Here is a 14629-nt window from a genome sequence, read left to right on the forward strand (position 1 = left end):
CAGCTCTCGACCACCGACAAGTAAACGCCGACAAGCACGATGCTCTCTTGTGCTTCATTCAACAAACTGATGTACCCAACGGCCGCGGAGGTGTCCGCCGTGGCCAGTGGCAAGTCGTCCGCCGTGGCCGTGGATGGCAGTGGTGCCATCGGCATTGGGTCTCTGGCCAGTCTGCAGGCCCTGCCATCGGTTAACTCTGCTGGTAGCGGGGCACCCAGCGAGACTCAGAGCGAGATCTCGTCGGTGGACAGCGATTGGAGTGACATACGTGCCATTGCACTGAAGCTGGGCGTGCAAAATCCAGACGATCTTCACACCGAACGTTTCAAGGTTGATCGACAGAAACTGGAGCAGTTGATAAAGGGTAAGAGCCTGCTCGGAGTACTCCCTAATACCGATTCATAGTACTAATTGTAATTGTAATTTATTTGCAGCTGAAAGCGTAATCGAGGGCATGAATGGGGCTGAGTATTTCTTTCATGATGTAAGTGAACATTTCAGAATGACATCTATTTGTTTTGGTATACAATAAAATATAATAGGTGCATCAAATTAGCTATTTGAGAGTAGCAAATATAGATTTAGTTAAGGTGAGTCTTCGAACCAATTCAATTCCAATTCCAAGCGGTAAGAGTTACTTCTGAGATCAGCTTCAACAAGACTTACCTGCTGTAAGCATTGAATGGGTTTTTCTGTAATCTCTTTTGACATTTATCTGTTGATTTCTGTTTTTACTATACAGATAATAAATCTTACTTTAGGTTTACTCGATGCACATTCTTTCTTGCGATTGATACATTTTCAAGTCTTTAAATATTCATGAATCATTTTGGATTGATGCCAGAATTAGTGTAGTATTTGGGGCTACATTTTAGACCTCATTTGTCAAGTATTAGTCCTTGGTAATGCTTAGTAAACGTAAAGAAAGTATAGAGTTCATTGAAAGGTATTTGCTTTTGATGTCATAATATGACACAGATTCACTTAACATCAACAAACCTTTAGTGTGCGAGCAAAATTTTTAAGTTCCGATGGTTTTTTTTTTTTAGATAAAACCATAAATTTCAGTGAATAACGCAAAATTGATTAGTAACTTATGATTAAGGGCAAACTGTAAAATTGATACTTGAATCGTAATTATTTTTTATTAGATTATGAACACCACAGATACGTATGTAAGCTGGCCTTGCAGACTCAAGATCGGCGCCAAGAGCAAGAAGGGTAAGGGGAATATTCCTGATTAAGCCATAATGGAGTCTCTATATATTAATTATTTGCTCCTTGCCAGATCCACATGTACGCATTGTGGGCAAAGTGGAGCAAGTGCAGCGGGCCAAGGAGCGCATACTGGGCAGCCTTGACTCGAGGGTGAGGATAAAGCTCAAACGATGAGGCCACAAGTAAGACCTTCTAAATATTTTATTGATTGATTTGCAGGGCACTCGAGTGATCATGAAGATGGACGTCAGCTACACGGACCACTCCTACATCATTGGACGGGGCGGCAACAATATCAAACGCATCATGGACGACACTCACACGCATATCCACTTTCCCGACTCGAACCGCTCGAATCCCACTGAGAAATCCAATCAGGTGTCGCTGTGCGGCAGTCTAGAGGGTGTCGAGCGGGCCCGAGCCTTGGTACGTCTCTCCACACCGTTGCTCATCTCATTCGAGATGCCTGTAATGGGTCCGAGCAAGCAGCAGCCGGATCATGATACGCCCTACATCAAGATGATTGAGAGCAAGTTCAATGTGCAGGTGAGTCCTTCCCCTAGATAGTCCGCCATAAGAGGATCTCACTCCACATTGATGCTCCTTTTTCAGGTCATATTCTCAACACGTCCCAAGCTGCACACCTCGCTGGTGCTGGTCAAAGGCTCCGAGAAGGAGTCGGCCCAGGTCCGCGATGCCACTCAGCTGCTGATTAACTTTGCCTGTGAGAGCATTGCGGTAAGTTTCTAACAACCAAATGTGGGAAAGGGGAGACTGATTTGATTCGATTCTTGCAGAGCCAAATCCTCGTCAATGTCCAGATGGAGATCTCACCGCAACATCATGAGATTGTCAAGGGCAAGAACAACGTGAATCTGTTGAGCATCATGGAACGCACCCAGACCAAGATCATCTTTCCCGATCTGAGCGACATGAATGTGAAGCCGCTGAAGAAGTCGCAGGTGACGATCAGCGGACGCATCGACGATGTCTACAAGGCGCGACAACAATTGCTTGGCAATTTGCCCGTAGCATTGATATTTGACTTTCCCGACAACCAGAACGATGCCTCCGAAATAATGAGCCTCAATACCAAGTACGGTGTCTACATCACACTGCGACAGAAGCAGCGACAAAGCACTTTGGCCATAGTGGTCAAGGGCGTGGAGAAGTTTATAGGTAAGCGGGAGTTGCAATTGATTTTCAAATGGTAATTAAATGAGTCATATTAACAATGGGCTCTCTGGAAGAGTATCTTTTGGAGAGAGCAGTGTGGTAAAGGAATGTTTAAGAGAATCTTTCTTAGAAGTTTTCCACATACTTTTGTGATAATTTAGTCTTTCTGAACCTTCTTTAGGCTCATAATTTTCAGCTGTTAGCTCGAAGTTTAGGAGTGAAGAGAGGTTGAGCGTTTAAGTATTCATTTATAATGTGAAATTAATAATTGTGAATTCCCGAAAGTATATACTTATGTTATTAATATTTTCCATAAGATCCTGCTAATTCCCTTTGTTTACTCTTCCCAGACAAGATATACGAGGCGCGCCAAGAGATCCTTCGCCTGGCCACGCCCGTTATTAAGCCGGAAGTGCCCGAACACTACTTCATGCCCAAGGACAAGGACCTCAATCTGGCCTACCGCACCCAGTTGACTGCGCTTCTGGCCGGCTACGTGGATAGCCCCAAGACTCCGTCGCTGCTGCCGCCGGCACTCTCGGGCCAGCTGACGCCGTACGCCAACAACAATCATTTGCTGCTCAACGCTAATGCGGCTGTGGGTGGCCTGGCCACGCCCACTGGCATATGTGCGCCCACCCAGAAGTACATGCAGCTGCACAACAGCGCCTTCCAGCACCAGCAGCTGCAGGGACAGGGACAGGTGCAGGGACAGGTGCAGGGACAGGGACCGGGCCAAGGACGTCCCGTGGCCAACCACAACAACAATTATCTGCAGGTGCCGGTTCCTGGCACAGTCAATGCGGGTGCGGGAGGGGGTGCTGGCGCTGCTGCTGGTGGCGGCATGCTCAAGCCACCTCCTCCGCCCTCGAATGTCTCGCCGAGGAACAGCTGCAGCCAGAACACCAGCGGCTACCAGAGCTTCAGCAGCAGCACGACCTCGTTGGAGCAATCGTATCCGCCGTATGCCCAGCTGCAGGGAGCGGTGTCTTCCACCTCGTCGACGGGCTGTGGCAATCGGGCGCACTACTCGCCGGACTCCACCTACAGCAGCGAGGCGGGCAGCATTGGCGGCGCCGCTCGTCTCGGGCGTCGCCTCAGCGACGGAGTGCTCCTGGGTCTGGGCAACTCCGGAGGCGGCGGAGCCCACCTGCTGCCTGGCAGCGCAGAGAGCTATCGCAGCTTGCACTACGACCTGGCAGGCGGCGGCGGCGGCGGCGGCAAGCACCAGCAGCAACATGCCACGCATCGCGCCTTCGATTTTGACATGAAGCGCGCCCTGGGCTTCAAGGCCATGGAGCGGACTCCGGTGGCGGGAGAGATGCGTACCCCCACGCCGGCCTGGATGGGCATGGGCCTCAGCTGCACCTCGCCGGCTCCCATCGAGACCGTGGACGATAACGGTGCTGCCGGCGGGGGTCAGGGCTGGCGCATGCCCCCACCACCGCCGGGCCTCAGCTCTCCATACGGCCTGAGTGCCACCACAGGACTGCTGGACGCAACGCCCGTGAACCGTCGTATGCAGCTCTCGCAGCACAAGGATATTCAGACACTGCTCACAAGTCTCGGCCTGGAGCACTACATCAGTGAGTATAAGGGAAAAAGGGACTAGCTATAGCCTAATGTAGGATAGAGTAAAAGTAATTAAACTCAATGGAAACTTGATAAGCAGGTGTCGAAATTGATTGCTAAATGTACAGGATTCAGTGTCAAGCACGCAATGAACTGAAACAGAACTAATACACAATGAATTTGAAGCTCCTTTCCGTCGAATCAGATGAACTTTTGTCAGGAGAAATAACCAAACGATAGAGAGAATCCAGAATTATTGGTGGTTGCTGTCTGGTTATAATATTTATATAATGAGCCAGAGCATAAATTCAGAAGTATTAATGATTCGGTAAGCTATTTTATAGGCCACTTGCATTGGGTTTAGATCTACCATCCATAACCAGAATAATGTTTCTATAATAAAATGGGTTTATTTGCTTTGTTTTCGCTTTGCAGAGATCTTTGTGCTCAATGAAATCGATCTGGAAATGTTCACCACGCTGACCGAGGAGAATCTAATGGAGCTGGGCATCACGGCATTTGGAGCCCGCAAGAAGCTGCTGGCGGCCATACACACGCTGCTGGCCAATGAAGCGGCCTGCAGCAGCATGCCCAGCAGCAGCTCCTCGCAGAATGCCTCATCGCCGCGGTTCTCCGGCAGTGCGGCGCCAGGCGCTGAGCGCCGTCCCTCCAACCAGTGGTGATCGGTGATCAGCGATCGACTCCTGCCACTCCTGTCCATATTTATTACTCAGTCACTCTATCCAACATTAGTCATATTATTCTTTAATTACTTTTTTTTCTGCATGCAAAACCATTTCGTTTATTGGGTAATTCTAGACTAAGGAAAACAGATGGGAAAACCATTGCGGAAAATGTTTAAGCAAAAAATGTGAACACCTTTCAGAGCTCTGCCTTGAATGCACACACCACAACACACACATAGAGACTCGCGCACACACTCAGATTGGCCCTGACCTTGACTTATACTCGTTTTTGTACTCAAATTCCAAGTGGCAAACGTGCGCAGGTGGCAAAGAGCGGAAGGAGTAAAACCCAAAAAATTACCTATTTTTAAGCGATTTATTTATTCCGAAACTATTTATAGCAACCAACATATCAAACATATTGTGAATTATTTATGAAATCCAACTAAACGAAGTCCTCCCTATTGTAAGAAATGAATTTATGTAAATTAACTGAAAACGAAAGAAAAAATCAAACACGGAAACACTTGTCCCTGCATCGAGTGATCCGAAAAGCAGAGCCACGTGCACACATTTGATATGAATAAATTGATGTCTTGGAAAAGCAAAGATGATTCTTTTAGTTGTGAATAACAATAAGTCACGAGTACTTTAATACTTTTACATATTTCCTGTAATATTCATTGCTCCACATTTAGATACATTTTTATGAAATATTTCAACTTTGTCCAGTCCATTATCGACCGATTTTTGTACTCGTTACTCGCTTGGTGAATGGTGCTGCTTGGCCTCTGGGATGGGGCTAATGACTTTATTGTCTCCAGTTGTCTGCATAATTTGTATTGCATTATTCCGAACGTTCGAGGCATCCATGCCAAGAAAAATACTCGCATCCTGAGGCAACAAAATCGAATGTGTGTGCTGTCCTTACTCGGAGTCTGGTGTCTGCAGCTGGAGGAAGGAAATGACAGGAGACTGGAGACAGGAGGCCTGAGGCCAGAGGCGTGGCTGGGCTAATGAACTGGAAATGTTTTGCTCCAATTGAGGAGATGGCTGCTGGATGCTGCTCGATGCTGCTGCTGCTGCTGCTGCAGTACTGCGGTCATCAGCATAATTGCAAATTTTTATGATTATGACATTTTGGGGCCGTAAGTGTTTCTGCCAATGCCAAAAGGGGAGCTTACGAGTATTGCAACGCCAATCTTGCTCGCTGTCTGGGGGTCATTTACATGGACGATGCTCCACTTGAGGCTCGCACTGAGTGGGCTTTTTGCAACTTTTTGGCAAGCACTTTGATTTACAATTATGCTGTAGCCCAATCGGTAGGGGTTTGTCCAGCCAAAAAGACGCCTGCTGTGGTCATTCCTGGCATGCATCGAAGTTGGTCCAGAATTGTATAGATAATTGCATGTAATTGTGCTGAAATTCATGATTTACGAAGATTTTACGGTCGATTTTAGGCAGTAAGGATATGCTGTATGTTTAGTTGTGGGGAGGGGCAAGAGCTATCAAGTTCCTTCATGGCATTCATAGATTCAAAATAAAAATTCACCTTGCACTGCATGAAGCAAGCAGTGCGTAAGAAGGGGAAGTGTGGTGAACTCATTGTTGGAGGGGTAATGATGAGATGTTAAAGCAGTTCATGTATTAGTTTCATGTGAATTGTGTGTAGCAGACAAAGATAAACAATAAAATAAGTCAAAATAAAGGTAAACATATTTAAATCAGCTTAATTAGATTCCCTTCGGTAAATCAAAACCGTATAATCGAATTATTAATCGAAATCAAATTTACCCGTGGCCAGCAGTTTCTATGGGCTAACATTTCTCCTCTTTTGTAAATTCAAGCAGTTTCTCAGTGGTATAATTGCGGTAAATGAAGCAGTTTTAAGGGGTAAGTCGATAGGGGAAACGACAATCAAAGAAGTGCTTACAAAAGGGGTACGGGAATGAGTCTTACATGTGTTTACTTTTGTTGTTACAAATTCGATTCGGCAAGCCTTCTCTCCAAGCTCTCTCTCTCTCACTCTTCGTTATCTCTGTACTTACGATATCTATTTTTAGCTTGTGTCTGACGGCGCGAAGCTTCGCTGACCGATCATAACGGCAGTATAAAGAGACTTTCTTGCAATTTTCTTATCCTTATCATCTCCACAGTAACAAATTATGGCTGTTATTTGTTGCTGGTCAACACACAACTAACTAAATAAACAAAATCAACATCGAAGTGCTTTAAAGAGCGTGGAATAAATAAAACAAAAACTACTTTAGCTACTGAAACTTGTATCTCGCACTATTGGAAGACGAATCACGAAACTCTTTCAATAGCACATTACCCTCAACTGTCTACATATGAATGTATGTATGAGCATGTACACAGATTAGCCACTTAATTAGCAATATAATTCTCGGCGTGCAAAAGGCAAAACAGAGTCCGAGAATGGTGTCTGTGGTTGGCCAGCCAAGTGGTGTAATAAGCAATTGGATTGACTACAACCTGCGGCAGTACTGCGGTGGCCCCGCTTCCTGTTCCACCCCGGTCTTCCTTGTAGTTCCGGCAGCTTAAGAGCTGCAGTTGAGCGCAGAGCAGCGCCAAACTCAAGCACAATGAACGAACAAAGCAGCAGAAAGCTCAGTAAGACTCTCATTGAAGGTAAGTCATGGCCAGAGATCGCCTGTATGAAAACGCTTAAAGCAAATGTCTGTATACATTTTCTTAAGATAAGTTCACACAGACTGATTCTACTTGACATACCCCAACCAGTGAAAGGGGAAACCGAGCTATCAGTTGCTATAAACAGTGTGTGCTTGTGGCGTTTCCACCACATTTGGCACTCCACTCTCCCTTCATGCAACTGACACACTTTGCTCTCTCATTGCTCCTTTGTGTCTCCGAGTTTCTCTATTTACTTACTCCCCCAGTGGTGGTCGCTCTCTCGTCGCGCCTCGTCTTGGATTCGTTCTGCTTCGGCTCTCATGTGCTCTGCTTCCCCATTCGCAGGATATCGCAGGATATGGGGGGCTCGGACTCGTGGGAAATCTGTGCCCAGCACTCGACGGTACGCGAGGCGACTCGGGCTCGCCGTCTGCTGCTGCAGTTTACATTGCGTTGTCTTTGCGTGAGGACGTGCGTAGTTCTTCTGTTCCTCACCCATTACGAGCGTGCTTTTCCCATCGTGCGTCGGAGTGGCACCGAATAAAAATAATAAAAACCAGAAACAGAATACGATTTCAAGTCCGAGTCCACAGACCGCAGACAGCATAAATTTGCGACAATTCGACGGCTTCAATGGCGGTGCAGCTTTTGTGGCACTGAAATTGCATTCACAAAGACCCAAAAATCAGGATCCGGCCGGGGATCGACCATAGCTGGACCCTGTACCTGTGTGCGACGCTGTTGCTTCCTGTGTCCATGCCAGTGTGTGTGTGTGTATGTGTGGAGTGTGTTTGTGTGCAGTCACGTGTTCTAAGGTGATTTTAACGAGTTCCGTGATACGCGAAATGAGATAAGAAACAAGCGAAACCAAGGAGGAGAACACAGAGAGAGAGAAAGAGAGAGTGAAAGAAATCCCCGAGGCCCCGGGCCACAGGCTGCCGTCACGCTGCCTCTTAAAGGATTTGCGGATAAATCACTCGAATATTGCATAAAGCAAAATTGTTTTCAAAAATTGTGCAGAGAAAAGAAAATTGGAAATAACATAAAAACAAAGCAAAAAGAAACATATGAAAAGTCAGTGACGTTTTATCAACAGTAATTTATTGATCAACAATTAATAACACAATCGAAAGCTGATCTTATCAAAGAAGTATATGACCTGAAGGTAGGAATAAGATTAATTAAAGTAACGATAAAAATAGTATGCCTAAGATAGAGTTCTGAGAATTTTGTCGTTATAAAATATCATTTAGCATTTGATTCCTGATCAAAATTAGTCATTATAGGGGAAAACAATTATCATATTTTTGAGGCTGATTTCAAAGTTTAATCTAATTTAACTACTTAAAAAAGATCGTCCAAAATAACTGACAAGATACGTGCGTATAAAATATTATATTGATGGAAATGTTGCAATTATTTATCGTAGGAATATATTCTTGAGTTACCTCCAGATTCGACTTGGCATATCAAATGTTATCGGCTAAAGTTCCTTGAACTTGTTCTCTATTAGAAAGAATCATTCAATTTTTTATGGGATAGCGTCGGTCCATGTTGAAATGATTAAAATTACTTAATATTTAGTCAGAATGTACTGCAAAAAAAAGACAATTTAATATGTTCATGTCAAATTTAATGTTCCAAAAGGCATTAAATATAACCCCAAGACTGTAAAATATATCTAGTATATTTTTATTTTCCACTTGATATGCTTTTGGGTGATGATTCTCCATAAAATAATATATAATAATGTGTATGTACATATGTACATATATCCATGCGGAATGTAGAATTTCCATCAAATTCCCCAGCCAATTTCAGGGTAACCTTTCACATCCAAACCAGACAGAGCAAAAGATAGACAGACAGAGGGGCGTGCCCGAAGTTATCCGAAAAGCAAACAAAACTTGTCAATTGCATCACAACGTGCCCCTCACTCAGTCTGTGCCTTTACCATATCTCCGGCTCCACTCATTGGGCACATCTGGCATAGTTGTTGGGAAACTACGAGCACGAGTATGCAACAATGTCTTGGGCAGGTTTTGCTTCTTCGACGGCTTCTTCGACTTTCCTCCTTTTTTTTTTGTTGATGGAATATGTCAAATGCCTAGCAGAGTTTTCCTCGCTTCCTCTTGCCTGCTTCCCCATATTTTCCTGACTAGGCAAAATTGTATTTAGTAGGACAATCAATACTGGCTGGAGGAGGGCATCGGTATTGGGGGTAGTAAAAACATTTATTTGATTGACTGATTGATATGTGAAATGATTTATTACTGCCGAGTGGGAAATGGCGTTGCCTTAAAGCAAACTGTCCACACAGAAAGCTGCCCCAGAAAGACTTTGCAAATAAAAAAAAAGAAAGAATTTCTTAACCAGTGTAGAACGAACATTTATTTCTCTCTTTCTCCTTATCTTTAGGGGTTTTCTGTTTTCTTCTGGTTTTCTTCTGTTTTCCTCTGTTTCTGTTCAGTTGCACTCTCTGGGAGCCGTAAAAATGGTTTCGAAAAAAGTTTTTCGTGCGCTTTATGTGAGAATAAAGTAAAATAATGAAAGCTATTTAGCACAGCCAAGGGGCGCATTAAGTCGTCGGCAGCGTTTGCGGATTATCCTTAAAACAACAACGGCAACAGGCTTAAAAACCAAGCAGGCAAAAGGAGGTAGCCTGTGACAGCGTTTAATGAGCTGTGCCCCGATCTCGGTTGCGGGTGACCCCGCGGCCCCAGGACGAGCGCCAGAACCAGCCATCCAGGTCTCTTTACCCCAAGACCGAGAGACCTGAGGAAATTTAAACAATTTTTTACTGCCACCTGCAACGGCGTCGCATTCTTCTCCAGGCAAGGCATTTCTCTTGTAGCTCCTGGTTCCCCCTTTTTTTTTTGGGTTGGGTCTGCTGTGGTTTATGAAAAAGAGTGATTTTGTGTATGGGGCTTAAGGAAAAATCCCGTGAAAATGCCAACAAGAAGCTGAGCCAGGTGTTGTGGAGTGGGCGTTAATTAGTTTTCGTCGCGTCGTTGTGGAATACATGTATATTTTTAGGAAATTATTCGAAACTCCTTTTTTTGTTTGGTTTTCCTGAACCATTTGGTATCATAATTAATTTGAGGTTAGTTCAAAGGGGATTTACATATTTCAAACAGAATGGGATGGGAGAAGACAGGATGTGTTTTATTCATTCAAAATCAAGGCATGCTTTATTCCAGTACCTGACTTGTGCCATTTATTAACTTAATTATGGAAATACCTCGAGTGTTTGTATTATTATTCAAGAATGTGCGTGTGTATATTCCAATGGGATTCGGTTTCAATTCGAAGTGCTATTTATGGGAGACTTTATTAAAACCATAAGCCACATGCAAATTAGATACATATTAAAATAAATGATTCGTCGTTTTGTCAATTCGTCATTCCATTGGCATTCGCAGGCAATTTACTTTGACCTCATGTGGTATCTAATTGCTACTAAATTATGATTTATAGTTGTAATGCTTTGTGGATTTTGACTTAAGGACAGGTTATAATTAATTTAGTTAGCACAAAGACCATTAGGGATGAGCTTCTGGAATTCATATAATATTCATTCTTATTCCAAAAGAACTCGTTTAATAATAACATAATCAACTAATAAACTGAGCTTCAGGATACATACATTGGTTGGAAGATCCAAGAAAAATCTACATGTGGCATTATTTCATTAATGAGGCATCTAGAAAATCACAACAAAAAAACAATATTTACTAAGAAATATTAGTTCACACGAACTCAAATATTTCCTTAGCAGCAGCTAAAAGTCTAAAAGGTGGAGGTTTAATTTAATTTGGTTTCCTTTCATTTTACCTTTTACTTCAAAAAAACTTGTTAACCCTGATCTAGCTAATATTTGAACCCATCCTAATCCGCGAGTTCTCATGCCTGTTAATTGTGTTCAATGAATTCATTTCCGCATCGGTAGGTCGTGCGCTTGCGTTGTTGCTTTTCGTAAGTACTCCCTCACATTTCACCGCTCTTTTGTCGTAGCGTTTGCTGCCTGTAACTCTCACTCTCTCGCTATCGCCCAACCGTAATAACTGTTCCTTCTCTCTCACTCACAAACTTTCGGTGCAGTAGAGATCTCTCTCTCTGATTAGCTGTCGCTGCAACTGTTCTTCTCTCCTCTCTCCGCTCACATGAATAACTGTTCTTTCTCTCTCACTCGCAAACTTTTAGCTGTCGCTGCAACTATTGAACTCTCCACTCATGTTTTTTCGATCCCGCTTCAAGCTTTACTTCGATCACTTGTCATGCACACTGGACTGATAGCTATTTGTTTTGAATTTATTTTTGATCTTTATGGGCTGTGCCATCTTCATTTGATAAAACATTTCTAAAATCCAGCTGTGGATGAATATTAAAAATAACGCTTATTAAAAATTTAAAAATAAGACTTCTTAATTTTAAATTTATAAATTAATTTGTGTGAGTAGGGACTAGCTTCTGTATTAAATATAACATTTATCCTTATTCCAAAAGTACTGGTTTAGTAATAAAATAATCAACTAATATATTCGATGAGCTTCAGGAAAGACCCATTTTTCCCATTTTCTTCATTTTTTGCGACAACTTGTCATCTCAGGAAGAAATCTTAGCTCCCACAAATTCGAGTACATATTTCCACATCCGCAGCTAACACTCCACTTCTAGTTCGAACTCTTATCTCTGATAATATATGTATTGAAAGCGGAAGAAACTTTACAAATTTTCTCCAGTCTGAAAGTACAACTTTTCTCTTTCCCATCCCTGCATTTGCTGGCACAACAAAAACTCATATCGAGGGAAACTTCGCCTCAACAAATACACATAACCACATGCGCAGGAAAAACCTGTGGGGCGATTGAAAAATATTTTCATATGCAAATCTTCTGTTGTTGTTGCTGCAATGGCCATCGGCTCTCTCTTCAATGGATATGTGTGTGGCAGGACGAGCGTTTGTGTGTAATTTTAGGTCCCGTTGCCTACTTTCAGTCGCCGGAGCACATCTCAAGTGCAACATTCAGCGAAAAGGGCAGGCGGAGAGGTCCCACATAGATATATGTTCAAACGAGCTCGTATATGTGTACATAGAATATTTGTTGCTCGGTCTGTGGATGCAGAAATTGTGTGGCATGTGGAAATTTATTTCATAATCTCTACAACAACAATCCCATGCAAGCGAAAAAATGGGAAAACTTTTGAGTTCGAGTAGGGGCGTCGAGGGGTTGGGGCCTGAGAACTATGAGTAGCTAAGCATGTAATTTATATCCTTCTCCTCCTCAGAGTGTGGTATCTGCATCTATTCAACTATTGTATGTGGCAAAGGGCGTAGAAGCTCAAATATTTTAGGGGATCCCTGAGACAGAAAACACTTGTATCTACCATTAATATTTGTAGCATTTATGTATTTTTAATACCGCTGTTTACCTAGCGATACATTTCCCAATACTCTCAACACATTTCCCAATTAAACAACAAATAGACCTGCCCCACTTTTAAAGTTTTTGGCTTCCATTTGGTATCTGAGTGTGGATCCCCCCTCTGACTACGACGCTGCACGAATTGCATAAACGTATCTTTTATTTTTTTATTTTTTCAGCTGGCTGAAGTTTTTGCCAGTATTCTGGTATTGGTTTGAGCAGCCATAAATTTGTTTCCGTTCCTGTTTTGGCTGCCGCTGCCGCTGCCGCTGCTGCTACTCCTGCGCTAGCCAGCTCCACTTCTGTGCTATTTTATTTGACCACATAAATTGTTTACCAATTTTCGCAAGTTTGGCTCAACCCTCCCATTTGCCTGCCTACGAGTATTTGTGTCTGTGCATGTGGAGTGCACGTTGTTTGCTCTCAGTGCTAAAAGCGGTTTAATAGTTCTCCACCTCTTGCAGACCCTATTTTGATTTAGCTCTCAATGCCGAGCCATCTATCTTGGTAGGCAAGAATCTGCTCGCTCATCCCATTGTTCTGTTGCTGCTTTGTAGATATTTTGTATTTGAACAATCTGTGAAATGCCGGAACATCAACAGCAGCAGATGTCAAGCCAGTTGAGACAAATGACCGGACATATTTATTGGAACGGAATGTTTGCTAATCGTCTTCGGCAACTAATTTGATTGGTAGATTTTTGATGGATCACAGACTTTTTACTAGTTCTGTGACGTTTGACAGACTTTTGTGTTCACATTAAGTGCCTTAAGATTCAATTGATAAATTTGTAATTGCTGTAATTGATGTTCTCGAATGCGCTTCCATACTCTACAAAAATAAACTCCTACTTTTCAGCAATTTAAGAATAATACTTGAGTCAAGTCCATCATTTTAACAGCCCTTCTTTTTGCTCAAAGGACGCCTAAGCCTGTTTACAAGTCAGTCCAAACCTTAAGCTCTTCCCGAAACGAGCTCTGAGCCAGTTGAAAATTTCTGCAGGCTTCCCTTTTTTTCAAGTCGGGTCAAAGGAACGGTTTGAGAATCAGTTCCTTTCTCTCAGTAGCTTGCTGAAGATGCAATTAAAAAAGTACTAGCAGGGATGGCGAGTGAACGTTTTCTATTTTGTTTGTTTATTTTTATTTTGCCGGCTACCCTCTTTTTATAAGAGAGAGGAGTCTGCCCCAGTCAACTTTCTGTGCTGCCGCAGAAGTGTCTGAGAGTGCAGTTTTGTGGCTTATCGCATTGGGAACAGACTTGGCTCCTTTGTTTGTCCCGCCGCCCTGCTATCCTTCTCTTTCTGCCTTGGCCCTGGTGCCGGTAGCAGTACCAGTACCAGTCTCCGTCCCTGTACCAGTTCCAGTCCAAGTCCCATTTGGTCGCTTAAGTTTGTCAATGCATAAATTAAAAAGTTAAAAGTTTTTACACAATTCTCCCTTTTTGGTTTTTCCTGTTTTCGGCTAGTTTTGTTCTGACCTTAATGAAGCCCAAGCAATTAAGCCAAGGTTCTGCAAAGTTAATGGAGTAAACACCAAATATCCATTCGGCCGAGAGGCCATTCCATGCGCGCCATGTGAGGAACCACAATGGGATTCCGCATATTCATACGAGATGGTCCTGGTGCTGGTCTTGGCTCTTGGCTCTTAGCTCGCCTTGATGCAGAAATACAATTTGCTGCCATAAAAGATTACAACTTGTTAAAGTTCTTCATCTCACCATCCTTCTCCCATATCCTGTTGACCGTTAGGGCTGACCAGGGGATTATTATAATCCGATTTTCAACTTTAAATGTGCCCCAAAGAAGGGAGAAGAATTTATGGAAAAATGTTATACTCATGCTCGAGGAGCAACCGAACATTTGATGTGCAGTTTGGCAACAATGTGTTTGCCGGGCAT

General features: G+C 43.3%; 2 protein-coding genes across 5 annotated transcripts in view; both read left to right on the top strand.

The window, feature by feature from the left end:
- Position 1: 1 nt before the first annotated feature.
- Positions 2–5261, top strand: LOC117584253 (protein bicaudal C). 2 transcript variants are annotated; one of them, XM_034273056.1, is made up of 9 exons: positions 2–364; positions 435–484; positions 1152–1221; positions 1289–1368; positions 1438–1764; positions 1831–1956; positions 2016–2397; positions 2745–3980; positions 4402–5261. In XM_034273056.1, the coding sequence occupies exons 1-9, from the start codon at positions 40–42 to the stop codon at positions 4647–4649; spliced, it is 2844 nt and encodes a 947-aa protein (XP_034128947.1). In that variant the 5' UTR covers positions 2–39; the 3' UTR covers positions 4650–5261. The 2 variants fall into 2 exon arrangements, with proteins under 2 accessions (XP_034128947.1, XP_034128948.1); XM_034273057.1 differs by lacking the exon at positions 4402–5261 and adding an exon at positions 4067–4101.
- A 2025-nt stretch (positions 5262–7286) lies between these two features.
- Positions 7287–14629, top strand: part of LOC117584194 — a 41774-nt gene continuing 34431 nt past the window's right edge. Inside the window, exon 1 of one of the 3 annotated variants that reach the window (XM_034272962.1) lies at positions 7287–7304. The gene's annotated coding sequence lies outside the window, so the exon portion shown is untranslated. Of the gene's footprint in view, positions 7305–7740; positions 8473–14629 lie in introns of those variants that run through there. The other 2 variants (XM_034272963.1, XM_034272964.1) reach the window with 2 other exon arrangements.

This window comes from Drosophila guanche, unplaced genomic scaffold (assembly GCF_900245975.1).
Source record: "Drosophila guanche unplaced genomic scaffold, DGUA_6, whole genome shotgun sequence".
Classification (NCBI taxonomy): domain Eukaryota; kingdom Metazoa; phylum Arthropoda; class Insecta; order Diptera; family Drosophilidae; genus Drosophila; species Drosophila guanche.